This window comes from Hypanus sabinus, chromosome 3 (assembly GCF_030144855.1).
Source record: "Hypanus sabinus isolate sHypSab1 chromosome 3, sHypSab1.hap1, whole genome shotgun sequence".
NCBI classification, from domain to species: Eukaryota; Metazoa; Chordata; class Chondrichthyes; order Myliobatiformes; family Dasyatidae; genus Hypanus; species Hypanus sabinus.
Window position 1 is genome coordinate 178,793,295 of NC_082708.1, and position 19,214 is coordinate 178,812,508.

At 41.3% G+C, this 19,214-nt stretch overlaps 1 protein-coding gene across 5 annotated transcripts in view; it reads right to left on the reverse strand.

The window, feature by feature from the left end:
• Positions 1–19,214, reverse strand: part of atrn (attractin) — a 398,356-nt gene that overhangs the window by 206,988 nt on the left and 172,154 nt on the right. For all 5 annotated transcript variants that reach the window (XM_059965719.1, XM_059965723.1, XM_059965720.1 and 2 more), the window contains exon 11: positions 12,611–12,695. In XM_059965719.1, coding sequence (XP_059821702.1) covers positions 12,611–12,695 — 85 coding nt within the window. The remainder of the gene's footprint in view (positions 1–12,610; positions 12,696–19,214) is intronic.

Here is a 19,214-nt window from a genome sequence, read left to right on the forward strand (position 1 = left end):
CCACGTTTGCCCGGTATCCCGTCATGCCTTGATCAATCAAGAATCCATCAACCTTTGCCTTATATATACATAAATACTTGGCCTCCACAGCTGCCTGTGGCAAAGAATTCCACAGACTCACCTCTCCCTGGCTAAAGAAATTCCTCATCTCCATTCTAAAAAGATGCTCAATCCTGGAAACATGTTTGTGAACCTCCTTTGAACCCTCTCCAGTTTCAACATATCCTTTCTAAGATAAGGGACCCAAAACTGCTCATAATACTGCAAGTGAGGCCTCAACGGTGCTTTATAAATTCTCAACTTTACATCCTTGCTTTTATACTCTAGTCCTCTTGAAATGAGTGCTAATATCACATTTGCCCTCCTCACCACAGACTCAACCTGCAAATTAACCTTTAAGAGATCCTACACAAGGACTCCAAAGTCCCTTTGCGCCTCAGAATTTTATTTTTTCAACATTAAAAAAGTCAACCCTTTTATTTTATTTTTTAGTGCATGACCATACACTTCCCAAAACTGTATTCCATCTGCCACTTCTTTATTCACCCTTCTAATCCAGGTCCTTCTGTAGCCTCTTTACTTCCACCTATCTTCATATTGGAACAAAACCATCAATTTCATCATCCACTAATCACCGGCAGCCAACCAGAAAAGGCCCCCTCTATTCCCACTCTTTACCTTCTGCCAATTAATCACTGCTTTATCAATGCTAGAATCTTTCCTGAAATTCCATGGACTGGAAGCTTATTAAGCAACCTCATGTGTGGCACCTTGTCCAAGGCCTGAAAATCCAAATAGACAACATTAATCCATTCTCCTTTGTCTATCCTGCTTGTTATTTCTTCAAAGAATTCCAACTGATTTGCCAGGCAAAATTTTCCTTTGAGCAAACCATGTTGACTATGGTCTATTTTATCACGTTCCTCCGTGTACCCAAAACCACATGCTTAATAATTAACTCCAACATCTTCCCAACCACTAAGGTCAAGAAAACTAGCCTATAATCTCTCTCCTTAAAAAGTACTGTGATATTTGCAATTTCCCAGTCTTCCAGAACCATTCCAGAATCTAGAGATTCTAGAAAGATCATTACTAATACCTCCACAATCTCTTCAGCCACCTCTTTCAGAACCCTGGGGTATACACAATCCGGTCCAAGTGATTCATCTACCTTCAGACCTTTCAGTTTCCCAAGAATGTTCGCCTTAGTCCTGGTAACTTCACGCATTTTATGACCTAACACCTTGAACTTCCATCATACTGCTTGTGTCTTCCACAAAGGGATTTGGCAGTCCTTGAGCACGATTCCTAGAGGTTAATTTTCAGGTGGAGTCAGTGGTGAGGAAGGGAAATGCAATGTTAGCATTCATTTCAATAGGACTAGAATATAAAAGCAAGGATGTAATGTTGAGAATTTCATAAAGCACTGAAGATGTCAGACTTGGAGTATTGTGAGCAGTTTTGGGCCCCTTATTTTAGAAAGAATGTGCTGAAACTGGAGAGGGTTCAAAGGAGGTTTATGAAAATTAAAGCAGGATTAAACAGCTTCTTATATGAAGAGTGTTTGATGGCTCTGGGCTGCATTCACTGGAACTCAGAAGATTGAGAGGTGATCTAATTGTAAACTGCTGAATGGTGAAAGGACTTGACCAAGTGGATGTTGAAAAGCTGTCTCCTATGGCAGGAGTGTTTCATATGGTCTTATGCCACAGGCACGCTTTCTCATTAACAACAGACAGAGAGATGCCACCCACATCACAGTGAGGGGGAAGACTAACAGTCGCTAAAATACTTATTCAGTTCATCCGCCATTTCCTTGTCCTCCATTACTACCTCTCCAGCATCGTTTTCCAGCAGTCCAATATCCACTCTCACCTTTCTTTTATACTTCATGTAACTGAAGAAACTTTTGGTATCCTCCTTAATACTACAGGCCAGCTTACTATTGTATTCCATATTTCTTAATGAGTTTTTTCATTGTCTTCTGTTGTTTTTCAAAAGAGTTTCCCAATCCTGTAACTTCCCACTAATTTTTGCTTCATTATATGCCCACTCTTTGGCTTTTATGTTAGATTTGACTTCTCTCGTTAGCCACGGTTGTGCCATCTTGCCTTTAGAATTCTTCTTCCCCTTTGGGATGTATATATCCTGTGCCTTCCAAATTATTTCCAGAAATTCCAGCCATTGCTGCTCCACCATCATTCTTGCCAATCAATTCTGGCCAACTCTTCTCTTAGGCCTTTGTAATTTCCTTTACTCAAGTGTAATACTGATAGATCTGACTTTTAGTTTCCCCTTCTCAAATTTCAGGATGAATTCAATCATATTATCTTGTCCCTCCTGTTTCTTTTACCTTAAGCACTCTAATCCATTCTGGTTCATCGTACAACATCCAATCTGTAATAGCTGATACCAGTGAGCTCAACCACGAGCTGCTCTAAAAGGGCAAGTTGTAGGCCCTCTAGAAATTCCCCCTCCTGGAATCTAGCACCAACCTGATTTCAGCACGAAACGCTGACTGTACTTTTTTCCAGAGACGCTGTCTGGCCCGCTGAGTTCCTCTAGCAGTTTGTGCGTGTTTCCTAATCTACTTGCATATTGAAATCCCCCATGACTATTGTAATAGTGCCCATTTGGCAAGCATTTTCTATCTCCCGTTATAATTTATAGACCACATCCTTACTGTTATTTGGAGGTCTGTATACAACTTACATCAGGGTCTTTTTTTTCACTCTTGCAGTTCCTTGGCTCCATCCACAATATTCAACACCTCCCACTCCAATGTCACCTCTTTCTAATGCTTTGATTTCACTTTGTACCAACAGAGCAATGCCACCCCTCTGCCTTCCTGCCTGTCCTTTCGATACAGTATGTATCCCTGGGCATTAAGCACTCAACTATTATCTTCTTTTAGCCATGATTCAGTGATGCCGACAACATCATACATGCCAATTTGCAACTGTGCTACAAGTTCATCTACCTTATTCCATACACTGCATGCATTTAAAAATATAACCCTTTCAGTCCTTTATTCATCCTTTTCGATTTTGTCTGCCTTTTACACTGCAACTCATCCTGTTGACTGCAATTTTGCACTATCAGCAGTCTCTCCTCACTACTCATTGCTTCTGTTTGGAAACCAGCTACCTCATCTTCAGCACCATTATCTACCTTTCCTATGATACTTCTTGTATTGAAATTTACACAGCTCAGAACACTAGTCACACTGTGCTCAACCTTTTGATTCATCACTTTGTCTAAGGTCTAACCATCATCCGCCTCCACAACCTCTCCACTAACTGTTCAGGCACTCTGGTTCCCATCCCCCTATAACTCTTGTCTAGACCCCACTGTGCAGCATTAATAAACCTTCCTGTTAGGATATTAGTCCCCAAAAGGTCAGGTGCAAATTGTCTCATCTGTACAGGTTGCACCTTCCCTGGAAGAGAGCTCAATGATCTAAAAATCTTCTGCCCTCCTTCCTCCACCAAATGCTTAGCCACGTATTGAACTGTATAACCTTCCTAGTTCTGGCCTTATGAGCACGCGGCACAGGTAGCAATCCTGAGATCACAACCCTGGAAGTCCTACCCTTTAACTTAGCACCTAACCCCCTTTGCAGAACCTCGTCATTCTTCCTACTTATATCATTAAACATTAAATGTCAGAAGAGCAAATCATTCATTTCTTTAATGTGACCTAACCCGCTGAGTTCCTCCAGTACTTTGCATTTATTATTTTATATTAAATTCTGGAAGTCTTTAATGAGTCAAATATCACTTATAGAGACACAGAGTTTATTCCTGATCTTGACTGAGCTGAAATATTGAATGTTTCATCTCTCCAAGGATGCTTTGTGACCCGCGTAATATTCCAATCATGACGCAGCCATTTTCACAGAAGGTTCTTAAAACAGCACTGCAATGATGATCATAAAATCTCCTTCAGCTAGACCAGTTGACAATAAGAAACAAGCTGAAGTAGGCTATGCGTAAGTCTCATAGCTGATCCTCCACCTCATTTTCACTTTTCCCTATCAATCTCAGTCCTGAATATACTTCAGTACTGTCTGAACCTCAGTGCTAAGTTTCTAACCATAAGACAATGCTCCCAGCCATACGAAACAGCTTCTCATCATCAACTTGCTAATGCTAACATAAGAAATCTAAATGCACAGTGAGAAATTTCTCTTTTATGTTTCACAGAGATAAACCTTCATTCCTTAAAAATTGAGTACAAATATCCTACCCAATGCCTCCTCATAGCATAATCTGCCACGAATTAACTGTGACTCTATACTGTAGCACCATCCACAGGACAAAAACTGCACAAATTATGCGCTCTGATTTCACAGAAAACACTATAATTGCAGTAAGATTTGATTGCTCTTTCGCTTCCATCAAAAAATTAACATACAGCATACCTTCTGAAAACAAGTTGCTGGATACCTAAAATAAAAGTGAAACTCTTGCAAATACTCAGAGTGGGCGATTTCCCTGCACCCCCCACCCTGTGGACAGAGTAAGAGAGTTCATATTTCAAAGCGAAGGCCTTTCATTGTTACACATAAGGATAAAAGATATTAAGAGTTGCAGTGACCAGAGAAAACAAAAAGGAACTTCTCTCTCCTTGCTCTCTCTTCTTGCTCTTAAAGAGCAAGCAGCATTCAAAGACACAAATATCAATGGTATTGGCTGAGAAAGGATGGTAAAGGTATGTGAATACAAAGATTATGTGTGCAGGAAATCCAAAAAGAAAGGAACATTTGAAATCTGAAACACCATAAGTGGTAAGAGAGAAAACGAATGAATCCTGTATATATGAGAGGCAAATCACAGAGTCAACAGAACCCAGTCAACATTATAATAGGAATGAAATGGTTGACAAGGTGACAACAAGGCTTTGCTCCCAGATGAGCACAATGCTTTCTATGTTCATTTTGACCACCAAAACATGGAGAAACTTCCACAAATTCCCACAGCCCCTAATGATCCTCAAATTTCAGGCTCTATGGCTGACATGAGAGCGTCCTTCATGATGATGAACCCACGGAAAGCATCCAGCCCAGATGGGGGTCTTGGCTAAGTAATAAGTTCTGATCAACTGGCTGGAGAGTTCCCAAATACTTACATCCACAGTGATGATATGCTTTGAGAGGTTGGTGATGAAACATATCAACTCCTGCCTGAGAAGTGACTTGGAGCCACTCAAAATTGGCTACCATCACAAGCCATTTCACTCAACCCTGGAACATCTGGACAGCTAAGATGCATATATCAGGATGCTCTTCACTGACTACCTGGAACATCTGGACAGCTTGGCATTCAATACTATCATCCCCTCAAAACTAATCAATAAGCTTCAAGACCTAGGCCTCAATACCTCCTTGTGCAACTGGATCCTCGATTTCCTCACTTGCAGAACCCAGTCTATTTGGACTGGCAACAACAACTCCTCTACAATCTCCATCAGCACAGGCACATCACAAAGCTGTGTGCTTACCCCAGTTCTACTCGCTTTACAGTGACGCTAACCACAGCTCCAATGCCATATTTAAATTTGCTGACACCACCACTGTCATTGGCCACATTATAAGAGGTGATGAATCAGCATACAAGAGGGTGATTGAAAATCTGGCTCAGTGGTGCCAAAACGACCTCTCGCTCATTGTCAGCAAAACCAAAGAAATGATTATTGATTTCAAGAAGAGGAAACTGGAAGTCAATGAAACAATTCTCAACAGAGGTAGAGAGGGTCAGCAACTTTAAATTCTTTAGTGTTATCATTTCAGAGGATCTGTCCTGGGTCTAGCACATTAGTGCAATTATGAAGAAAGCACGGTAGCACCTCTAGTTTCTTAGAAGTTTAAGAAGATTCAGTATGTCACCTAAAACTTTGACAAACTTCTATAGATGTGTGGCGGAGAGCATATATACAGGCTGCATCACAGCCTGGTATATAAACCAAGGCCCTTGAATGGAAAATCCTATAAAAAGTAGGGGACACTACCCAGTCCATCATGGGTAAAGCCCTCCTCACCATTGAGCATATCCATACAGAGCACAGTTGCAGGAAAGCAGCATCCATTATCAGGAACTCCACCATCCAAGCCACGCTTTCTTCTCACTACTGCCATTAGGAAAAAGATATAACAGTCTCAAGACCCACACCACCAGGTTCAGGAACAGTTATTACCCCTCAACCATCAAACTTTTGAAAAGAAAGGATAACTTCATTCAACTTCACTCGCCCCCATCACTGAACTCTTCCCATAACCTCTGGACTCACTTTCAGGAGCTCCTCATCTCATGTTTTTCATAATTATTGCTTATTTTTTATTATTATTATTATTATTATTACTATTTCTTTTATTTTGTTTTTTGTATTTACATAGCTTGTTGTGTTTTGCACATCGATTGCTTGTCCACCCTGTTGGGAGTGTTTTCTCATTGATTCAATTGTGTTTCTTTGTATTTACTGTGATTACCCACAAGAAAATGAATTTCAGGGTTGTTTATGTTGACATATATGTACTTTGATAGTAAATTTACTTAGAACTTTGAACCTTTGAACTTCGTGAACTAAACAGAAGTATTCAGTACAGTCATCCAATCTTCCCAAATGGAAGAAACGACAACAACATTGAATGCAATCCACGAAACTGAAAGTATTCAAGTTAATTAGTGCTTCACCTGGGGAAAATGTTTTGATCCTGGGGAACTGTAAAGTGAGGGGGTAAATGAGGTTCTCTCTCTCTCTCATAACTATGTGGTCTTTTCAACTCAAGTCTTCCCATTTGACTTAATTGCTTGTAGTACAGTATCTATATGTTAATGGAGTTTCTTCTACCGATACACCAAAATTCTTGGTATGGTATTTGCTCGCTTTTGTTTTTACCTGTTAGTTTCTTTACTCTTCTTCCTATCAAGTCTATATTGCACCATTTTAGACAATATTATAAAAAGGCCACAATTAAGATACTTCCCTTCCAACCAGATGGGTTAATTGAACTCAAATTGAAAAGACCAGCAATTCAGCACTTCACTGAATTGCTCAAATCTCTGAAGTGAGGCTTACACAAACAAGTCAGATTATTTCCAGGAGTCATCCACAAAGGCAGACTTTCCTTTTCCAATGCACATAGCCTAGTCTGACATCATTCTTTATTCCCTTCAAAAGATACTCCCAACTTTTCCAAAAAAAACATAATCCAATTGTATGCAAATCTTAACTCCCACAATTTTCATCCACACCTGAAAGCCCCCATTTCTCCCCGAACATAAACCTTCCATAGCTGTTACTGGAAACGGAAGTTAGGAACTCTTTCACTCCAGTCATCCACATGGAAGTAAAAGAACAGCATTGAAGACTCCAGGCAATGATAAGAATAGAAGTGTTGTGGTAGCAGACTTGAAAAAAGACCTGGAGATGTTAATTTTCATCTACAAGTATTCTCATCTGCGAGTATGGCAGCACAGTAGCATAGTGGTTAGCATTATGCTTGACAGTGCCTGCATTCACAGTTTGGAGTTCAATTTCCACTGCTGTCTGTAAGGAGTTCATATGCTCTCCCATGACCATGTGCATTTCCTCAGAGTTCGTGCTTCTTCACAATTTCCAAAAGATGTACAATTAGGGTTAGTGGATTGTGTAATGTATTATGTGAGTATTCGTAGGTCAGAGTGCGCATGACATCAGAACACAGGGGTTTTGTAAAATGGAAGTCTGGTGATTAAACGTGTGTGTTTAATACTGTGCTGTCCGAGTCACATTAACGCTACATGGTGTCAGAAGAAAGCAGAAAGGAAAGGAAGAGAAGACACGTAAAAAGATGTCACAGTTACAGCCACCGTCGAGTTTAAGCCTACGAGGTAATATTGCTGAGAATTGGAAGGTGTGGTTCCAGCAGTTTGAGCTGCTTTGCACCGCTAGTGGCGTAGATGACAAGACGGAGAAAGTGCAATGTGCTACGTTTCTGCATGTGGCTGGGAGCAGAGGCAATACAGGTTTGCAACACATTTGTCTTCCAAGAGGGTGAGCGAGATAAAATTGAAGTGTTGAAGAAAAAGTTTCAAGATTACTGCGAACCGAGAAAAAACCTACCGTACATTCGACTCATGTTTTTTACGAGGGCTCAAGGACCGACAGAGACTATAGACGCCTACGTAACAGATTTGAAGAACAAGGCAAAAGACTGTGAGTTCGGACAACTGCATGATTCTTTAATATGCGACAGGATTGTATGCAGCATACGAGATGATCATGTGAGAGGCAGGCTGTTGAGAGAGGCGGAGCTTACACTGGAAAAAGCGATTGATATGTACCATGCTAGCGAGATCACATCGAGTCAGGTTAAAATGCTTAATGAAGAGACTGAAGTATACAAAATAAAAGCTGTGAAAACTAACAAGAGTAGAACAAAGCCAGCACCACAGGATAATCAAAAGGAAGTTAACTGCAACAGATGTGGTTATAAACATGGATACAGAAAATGTCCAGCCTTTGGTAAGACATGCAAATTATGCAGAAAAAAAATCACTTTGCAAAGGTGTGCAAATCGCCGGAGCAAGCAAGGAAAATGCATGCTGTGGAACAGAGTGAGTGCAACAGTGACATGTTCATTGGAACAAATGAACTGGAACAGGAGGTATGCATCAAGAATATTGATAATGCAGAGATGGATGTTGAAGATGAATGGACTCAAGATCTGATAATAAACAGGAGGAATGTGACATTTAAGCTTGACACTGGGGTGAAGTGCAATGTGATGTCAGCAGAAACATTCAACTCACTGGACATCCGAGGAAAACTTGGAAAATCCACCTGCAAGCTTGTTGGATATTTTGGCCACAAGACAGCATCATTGGAAAAGAAAACACTCACCTGTGTGTATAAAGGACAGAAACACAAGATAAAGTGTGAGATTGTGCAACAGCATGTTTTGGCAATACTAGGCAGAGCAACATGCATAGAGCTAGGCCTGGTGAAGCCAATCTATGGTGTTGAGAAAGAAAATGACTTTCTCAAAGACTTTGCTGACTTGTTTTCTGGACTAAGATGTTTACCAGGGAAACACCATATCCAGATTGATCCAACTATTGCACCAGTCGTGCATGCTCCGAGGAAGGTTCCAGTAGCTCTCAGGGATCGAGTAGTGGAGGAGCTACACAGAATGGAACAGATGGGAGTCATAACAAGACAAATAGAACCAACCGACTGGGTAAATAGTATGGTGACAGTGGTCACAGAGAAAAGATTAGGATTTGCCTGGATCCACAAGATGTCAACCGAGCCATCAAAAGAGAGCACTAATCCGCTGCTCACGGTTGAAGAGGTTGTCTCCCGCATGTCTAATGCAAAATACTTTTCAGTATTGGATGCAAATCAAGGTTTCTGGCTGATCGAGCTGGATGAAGAAAGTTCCAAATTATGCACTTTCAACACGCCCATAGGGAGATATCGTTTCCTGCGTCTACCCTTTGGGATTTCTTCTGCATCAGAGGTATTCCAGAGGTCAGTGGCACAAATGACTGAAGGCTGGATGGAGTGGTCAGTATAATTGATGATTTGCTGATATGGGGCGACACCACTGAGGAGCATGATCAGAGATTGAGGAAGCTTCTGGAGAGAGCACATGAATACAGCCTAAAACCGAACAAAAGTAAATGTAGGATCAGAACTACAGAGATCAAATACATAGGTCATGTACTCAGCGCTGATGGGCTAAAACCAGATAATGAAAAGGTCAGGGCTGTGGTACAGCTACCACCACCTGAAGACAAGCAAGGACTTTTGAGGTTCATGGGCATGATACAGTATCTTGCCAAGTTCATTCCCAACTTATCGGAGGTCAGTGCTCCACTTCGAAAGCTACTAGAGAGCAATACTGAATGGCATTGGGAAGATGAACAAAAGAAAAGTTTTGACACATTGAAGCAGTTGGTTACCAATGCACCAGCATTCAAGTTCTATGATGTCAATAAACCGGTGACAATGTCTGTGGATGCCAGTTCAGAAGGAATAGGAGCTGTTATACTGCAGGATGGGAGGCCTGTGGCGTATGGATCACGAGCACTTACAGACTGTCAACGCCGATATGCTCAAATCGAGAAGGAATTACTTGCCATAGTTTATGGGTGTGAGAAGTTCCACCAGTATGTATATGGCAAAGAAATCCAGGTTGAGAGTGATCACAAACCATTTGAGAGCACCTTCAAAAAGCCACTTCATCAAGTTCCTATGAGGCTGCAAAGGATGCTTCTCAGGCTACAGAGGTACTCTCTCACAGTCACCTATAGGTCAGGAAAAGAAATGCACATCGCTGATGCTTTGAGCCATGCTTACCTCAAAGAGCAAAAGGAAGAGTTGCTAGGAAGAGAGCTGGAGGTCAACTGGGTTACACCTCAGCTACCTATTCCTGAGGAGAAGTTGAAAATGTTCATGAAAGCGACTGCAGAAGATCCTGAAATGCAAATGCTAAGAGACATTACAGTGAATGGATGGCCAACAGAAAGAAAAGATGTTCCAAAAGAAATACAGAAATACTGGACGTTTAAAGAGGAAATTAGCTATGCATCAGGACTAATGTTCAAAGCGGCAAAACTCATAGTACCAAATCAAATGAGACAGGAAATGCTCTACAGAATTCATGAGTCACACCTGGGGATAGTGAAATGTAAAGAAAAAGCAAGGGACATTCTCTATTGGCCAGGTATGTCAACTCAGATAGAAGACATTGTGCCTCAGTGTGCTGTTTGTAATGAAAATAAAAACAGCAATCCAAGAGAGCCTTTGCTTCCCCATCCACTACCAGGAAGACCATGGGAGAAGCTTGGCACAGATCTCTTTCACTACAATAGTGCAGAATATCTGCTTTGTGTGGACTACTATTCAAAATATCCGGAAATCACCAAGTTAAGTGACACGTCCAGTCAAGGTGACATTACTGCAATGAAGTCGACATTTGCAAGACATGGTATTCCAGATATTGTCGTCAGTGACAATGGTCCACAATATGCCAGTGGTGAGTTTAGAGAGTTTTCAGAAAGCTGGGAATTTCAACATGTTACTTCCAGTCCTGGGCATGCTCAGTCTAATGGACAAGCAGAGAGAACTGTACAAACCGTGAAGAACATGCTCAAGAAGGCACAAAGCAGCAACGGTGACCTTACATTGCTCTGCTTAAATACCGCAACACACCGATTGAAGGTGTGGGGTTCTCTCCTGCACAGCTGTTGATGGGATGTCGTCTGAAGTCCAAGCTGCCAACATCCACAACTCTACTGACTCCTGAAAGTAATGCTCAAGTACATGACAAGCTAAAGTACAAGCAAATAAAGCAAAAGAGGTACTATGACAGACATACAAACCAGTTACCAGATCTGCATATAGGTGAAAATGTCAGAATACAGAGAGGAGACACTTGGCAGCCAGCTGTGGTTGTGAACAGGCAACCAAGATCCTTCATAGTTCACACGCCGGATGGAAGAGTCTACAGGAGGAACAGGAAGCATCTGCTGAAGACAGGTGAGAGGGTGTTTCCACGTACAGATACACAGGACATTTCCACGGATACAGACATGGAAACAAACGACACCAAGAGTGAGGGGTGTGACGAAACCTCACGACACAATGACAGTGAATGTTCGGCACAGACAGACCGAGGTGGAAATGCAGACGCAGAGGTTACTCGAGAGACTGACTCTGAAGGACAAGCACAGTCACAGTTCTATCACACAAGGTTTGGGAGACAAGTCAAACTTCCAGCGAGATACAGAGACTAGATCTACCTACAGTCTCGCACAGTTTGAGACAAAATCACACGTTATAAGTTCCAAGGTGTGAAATAAAAGGTTTATTAGTCTATGTTAGTAAAAGAAAATATACTGCTTTTAGTATTGTAAGATACTATGTAGAATATAGTATAAGAAGTTAAGATTTTTATTAGTTAATGTCATGGCTGTTGTAATGTTAGAAATACCTAGAGGCATTGTTTTGGTAATTCACAGTATTGTAAAAAAAAACTTGAGAAGGGGGATGTAATGTATTATGTGAGATTTCGTAGGTCAGAGTGCGTATGACGTCAGAATGCGGGGGTTTTGTAAAATGGAAGTCTGGTGAATAAACGTGTCTGTTTAATACTGCGGTGTCCGAGTCACATTAACGCTACAGATTGCTATGATGGCACTGGAAGCGTAGCAACATTTGCAGACTGCCCCCACCCACAATCCTCCAAATGTGCTGGTCGTTGACACAACAACGAATCTCAATGTATGTTTCAAATCACATGTGACAAATCAAGCTAATCCTTAAGTATGGTCTGGGAGCAGATACATGGAATTAGGCAGAAAAAAAAATATCGATACTAGATGTGCCAAAGAGCTTGTTTCTACACTGTAACATTCTGTGACTTTAACATAGTTCAAAAAATACACATTCTCCAAAGTACCATAGTGTTATTTTGAAGCTAGAAGAGATAGAGTTCTTTGGCCTTTGCCCAAACATCAACCTTGTACAAGAAAAGCCCTCATAATATTCAAATATTTCCAATTTTAAACACAGAATACCTTGGTGGCTGCTGTGAAGAGTGTGTAAAATCTCATTCCCTTACCCATTACTGAATACAGCCGAGTGACCAAACCGATTCACGTCATGAGGAAGATCAGGCATAGGCAGCACGGTCCATTCATCACATGCTGTAGACAGATAAACATCAAATATAGTCACAAACTAAAATTAAATTATGCAATATGCAAAGCATTAATAAAACCACTGTCTTAGTTTTATTTGAAAATAACACTCATTCAAAACTTAACTTTAAATGTTGAGGGTTTCTGCTGCAGTTTGCATGTTACAGCCATAAGTCACATTATATTCTTCACAAAATGAACAACACTACCAACTTACCAGCTATTGTTCATTAATTGTCCTGAAGGTATTCAGAGTCAACAGCAGTTTAGTCATCAGAATACACTGAATCTAAGACAGTTGTTTAACATAGTTTATTTGAATCCTGAGATATGTTTTATTTGATGTTGTCACACAAATCTCCAATATTCTGACTTAATGTTAGTATCTTGGATTAGTCCTGTTTCCTCACTTCGTGTGCATGATATTCACTGGCCTGTGACATTAATACTGCCAGAACTGCAAATAGGTGCAACAGACGGTAGAAAACTTTACAAGATCCCAAAGGAGAGAGCTCCAGACAAATGCCCCACAATTTCTAAAAGTAAACACTTGTTTTGCTAATCAAAACTGGTGTCTTGACAATAACAATGGATTGAAGTTGAGAAGGTCTGAAAACTGTACATAATGAAAGATAACCTAGACATCCAGTCAGGAGAGTGACAGCCAGAACTACCAAGGCACAAGCAAGGCAAAAAGCAGGCAGCTGTGACTCAGGGCCGAGCCAGGCCAGGCAAGAAGCATTCCACTATCATCCTCGGAATCCATTTAGGACTGTGCCAGTCTGCTCCTGCCACAGTGCTCTAGATGGAAAAGTAAAGGCTTACTCCCATCCTGTGCTGCTAATCATGAAGATGATGGTCCACCTCTATATAAGAGTTCAAAGTAGGGAGAAAAGACACTCCTGTGATCATTGGTCCAGCTGGAAGAACTGAATGAACACAAGCAAGAGTGGCTTGTGTTCAAGAATACATGGCTTCTATTCATTAAGAACATGGCTTCAAACTCAGTGGGATTTTCCATTTAATGTTCTCCTGATGCCCTGGAATTTACCAAGCTCTGTTATGAATGAGCACCACCACTGAGCTTCCACAGACATCCTAAATAGAGAACTCCAGAGGCTCACCATCCGCTTTTCCCAGCCTACTCCTTATTCTCAAACATTTCCCAACCTCATGGTCCTAGTGACCATAGCCTGACCTCCTCTCATTGTTTTAAGCTGTATGAATACAATTGCAATCTACCTAACTTTTCCTCATGTAGCGGAGCTCACCACATACCAGAGGGAGATATAAGAGAATGTATATATTGGAAATCTAAAGCAAAACACAAAATAACTGGAGATACTGAATGAGTCAGGCAGCATCTATGAAAGGGAAGAGACAGACAACATTTCAGGTCAAAGCCCTCCATCTGGATTAGAAAGAAAGTGGGGAGGCAGCCAGCATAAAAAAGCAGCTGAAGGTGCAGGTTGAAGAGGATAACAGTTTAGCATGGACTAAATGCGCAGAAAGGTTTGCTTCTGTGCTGTGGTGCTCTATGATTCTATGTCTCTAATGAGCACCTATACTGATGAACTCATGATGCACATATCTTTGAAAGAGGTGGCTACAAAGATAATGATCATCTTCCGAGGTTCTGCAACCTTGAATGGTTCCTACAGAATGGAGGGTAGCAAATACTCACATTATTCAAAAAGTAGAAAGGAAGGAAATGAAAATGATGTTAAGATGCACTGTGGTCACTGTATCCCTGAGGACAGACTGAACAGATGAAGTGGAAACCATTAGCCTATCTGGATGTTCAATAAGCTTTCGGAAAGTTCCATGATGGAGGTAAACACAAAATTTGGGGCAATTTATTAGCTTAATTGACAGTTAGCAAACAGAAAAATGGAGTACAAATAAAAGAATTGTTCTCCAGTTGTTATTGGGGGGAATTGATGCTTGGATTTCAGGTATTAATCTGTATCAATGATTTAGCTCAGGGAATGATATGTTTTATTTGCAAGAGATAAGGGAACATGGCAGGAAGAGGGCCAAATGCTTTATCTCTGCTCATCTGGTTCTAGCTGACATGTAATAATAACTATATTTCAAGTTTCTGTACAAGTTTGCCTTTAATAGGACTAAATTCTAGTGAAGTGCCCAGGCCAATGTTGGCATTTCAAGTAATTCTACAGCTCTATAACAGTTCATCAAAAGAGCACTTTGTAATTTCAGTTTAAGCCACTGAGATCCATCCTCACCAGTGCTGTATCTTTGTTATCCAGTAAATACTACTCCAATGTTCTTGACAAACCTGTGCTGAGTAATACTGTTCAGTAATAGCACTAATAAATATTCAATGACCTGTGTCCAACCACAGCACCCAATGTTATACTTCACAACCCATTGTTAAGCTGTGTCTGGAGTTGCATATGAACTCGAGGCCCACAAGATCGGAATGATTCCAACTTGGACGATGAATATTTCATCACTGGGTTCCAAATTCCTGAACCTGGCATAAAGCTTTCAGCATTGTGTTATGTCACTTTGCCCCAGGGACAGGGCGAACAACAGAGAGTGTTGAGATCTCCCATCAAACTGCAGCTCTATAAAACTCTACTTAGACCACTCTTGGGAGTGTTGGGTTCAGTTCTGGTGACTTCATTACAGGAAGGATGTGGAAGCTTTATGAGGGTGCAAAGGAGATTTTCCAGGATTCTGCTTGGATTGGAGAACATGGCTTATGAGAAAAAGTTGGGCAAGCTTTTCTCTGTGGAGTGAAAGGGATGAGAGGTAACTTAGAGGTGTACAAGATGACTAAAGTGGACAGCCAGCACGGGAGTGGCTAACATAAGAGGGTATGACTTTAAAGTGACTAGAGGAAAGTATACAAGGTCAGTTTTTTTTTACCTCAAAAGTGATGAATGCATGGAATGCACTGTCAGTGGAATAAAGGCAGATACATTAGGGAGATTTCACAGACTCTAAGGTACATGTATGAAAGAAAAATGGAGGGCTATGTGAGGTGATCGTGTTAAGATTAATCTTGAAGTGGGTTAAAAGATCAGCACAATTTCTTAAGGTGAAAGACCTATACTGTGCTGTAATGCTCAATGTTCTATGTTCACTCCTGCCAGGCATTCCAACAAAACAACCTATGACTTTTCTGGGAGTCCTGTGAACTACTGACAACACAATTAAAGATGCTTAGTTTTCCAAGCAGCCTGGTGGAATAGAACTGAAAGTCACAAGATTTCCAGCCTAAATAACTCGTCCTACAGGCCAAAGCTTGCTCAAGGACTCCTCCGTACAATATGGTAGTCTGGGGTATCAGAAAGCAATTTCCAAAGTAACAAATGGAAGATTAGATTAAAGCTGTAAATCTGCAATTACCTGGCCATCTGAATTGAATTGACTTTATTACTTACATCCTTCATATACATGAGTAAAAACTTTACGTTATGTCTCCATCTAAAACATGCAACTTGCAATTTATAGTAATTTATAATAAATATTATGTACAACAGGATAGTCAATATAATAGAAATATAGTCGCGTCAGCATGAATTGAGTAGTCTGATGGCCTGGTGGAAGAAGCTGTCCTGGAGCCTGTTGGTCCTGGCTTTTATGCTGCAGTACCGTTTCCCGAATGGTAGGAGCTGGAACTGTTTGTGGTTGGGATAACTCAGGTCCCCAATGATCCTTCGGACCCTTTTTACACACCTGTCTTTGTAAGTATTCTGAATAGTGGGAAGTTCACATCTACAGATGTGCTGGGCTGTCCGCACCACTCTCTGCAGAGTCCTGTGATTGAGGGAAATACCGTGCCCATACCAGGCAGTGATGCAGCCAGTCAGGATGCTCTCAAATGTGCCCCTACAGAAAGTTCTTAGGGTTTGGCGGCCCAGACTAAACTTCCTCAACCATCTGAGGTGAAAGAAGCACAGTTGTGTCTTTTTCGCCACACAGTCGATATGTACAGACCATGTGAGATCCTCGGTAATGTTTATGCCGAGGAACTTAAAGCTGTTCACCCTCTCAACCCCAGATCCATTGATGTCAATAGAGGTTAGCCTGTCTCCATTCCTCCTGTAGTCCACAACCAGCTCCTTTGTTTTTGCAACATTGAGGGACAGGTTGTTTTCTTGACGTCACTGTGTCGGGTGACTTCTTCTCCATAGACTGCCTCATTATTATTTGAGATTAGGCCCATCAGCGTAGTGTCGTTAGCAAATTTAATTAGCAGATTGGAGCTGTGGGTGGCCACACATGGGTATACAGAGAGTAAAGGAGGGGGCTTAGGACACAGCCCTGAGGGGTACCTGTGTTGAGGGGCGGGGGGGGGGGGGAAGAGGTGAGGGAACCCACTCTTACTAGCTGCCAGCGATCTGGCAGGAAATCTAGGATCCTGTTACATAAGGCAGGCTGAGGCTGAGGTCTCTGAGCTTCTTGTCGAGCCTGGATGGTATTATGGTGTTGAATGGTGAACTGTAGTCCATGAGCAGCACTCTCACATAAGCATCCTTCTTCTCCAGATGTGTAAATGGTGTGTAGAGCTGTGGCTATTGCGTCATCTGTTGATCAGACAAATCTCTGACTCTGACCTCAGCCCTGGCCACCCTGAAGTCAACAGTTCTCACAGCACCATTGGGTCCTACTGTTTCCCTTTTTCCAGCACCACTCCCCACCCACCTCTTGTCTCCTATGTTTCCTCTTGCCCTCCTCTTCCTCCCACACCAATCTCCTTGACCCTACCAAACCTCAAATACTGTCTACCATCCCAATTCTAGTTCCAATGTCTGCCGTGTCTTCACCATCCCCTCTGGCTATCTTCTGTGAGGTGGGAGTTCTATCCTCTGCAGGGTCTTTAATCTTTGCCCCCCCCCCCCCCCGCAACCATACCTCAACGAGCTCTACATCTGCCATGACACTGAGGTCTTCTATCACTTCCATCTGGACCTTTTCCTTTGGTAAGGATTCCCGCCCACTCCCACCACCTTCCTTCATCTTAAGTCATTGTCTTCCTTTTGGACACCCCATTCTGGCCTTCTGCCAACTCTGGATCTTTTCATATCCAACTGCCAAATTGCCTCTCCTCACGTCCCGTTGGTTCATTCCTCCTTCACTTTACTCCATGATCATTCCTATCAGATATCCTCCTTCTTCAGTTCTTAGCCCTCCTTACTAACATCTCCCAGCTGCTCACATAATTCCCTTTTTTACTACTTACATTTCACTTGAAATCACCTCTCACCTGCCAGTTCATGCTCCTCCTCCTACCCTTTCATTCTGGCTTCTTCCCCTCACCCCCTCCCATCCCTGATGAAGGGCTAAGACCCAAAATGTTGATTGTTCATTCCCCTCCATAGATATAGTACAAGTTCAAATTTATTGTCACCTAACTGTACATATACACAACCAAATGAAACTACATTCCCCTGGACCACAGTGCATTCACAATTCATGTATCACACATAGCACATAAAACAAAATATTACAAATAATAAAAGTATAATTCAAAATGCACCTAAAATGAGCAGCACAAGTAAAGAGTAGCCTGACTTGCTGAGTTCCTCTAGCAATTTGTGTATGAAGGTCCATGTGTGTTTATGACGAAAAGAAATAAATTCTGAATATTAAATGTTATAAAAGCTACAAGCCACACAATACAAATATAAACCAAATGAATGTTTGCTTTGCAGGTATGACAGAGCTCTCATAACACTCCAGGCAAGACGACAGCACAAAGCTATTGAAATTCTGTACAAAAAATTTAGATTGAAACACAGTATTGATGGACAAAATCAGAAGCTCTTTTGATTGAATTATAAATATGATGGTTGGCGTCAGCACTGATAATTCATGATAACATTCCAGTCACTGAGTCAGAAGAAAGTCTGCCCATTTGATGCTTAACTGAGCATGACAACTTTTTGACAGTGCAAGTCTAATCAAACTCACCCCACATACAAGTTTTTAAAACATCCTGACAAAAATGAATACAATATTCCCCACAAGATAGAACCATGTGCAGCACTGAATTTTTAAGAGGATATGGCAGATTTTATGATTTTACAGATAATTTCAAGAAAGCAGAAGTCAAAATGAAAATTACTTTGAGTAACCAACACAAAATGCTGGAAGAACTCAGCAGGTCAGGCAGCATCTATGGGGACAATAAAGAGTTAATGTTTCAGGCCAAGACCCTTCGTCTGGACCCATGAAGGGTCTTGATCTGAAACACCGATTTTTTTTTTATTCTTTTCCATAGATGTTGCCTGATCAACTGAGTTCTTCCAACATTTTGTGTGTTACTCAAAGAAATGTCAAGCATCTGCAGAATAGTTAGTAAGAATTATTTTGTGATACTTTAAGGAATACCTTCCAATATACTCTTCAGTTATTCACAAAAATACTGGAAAAGTATTTGGAGAATGTTATTTGATTTGTAAATACTTCAACTATCTAAGATTTACTCTGTATCCCCATAAGACCTGAGATATAGGTGCAGAATTAGGCCAGTTGGCCCATCCAGTATGC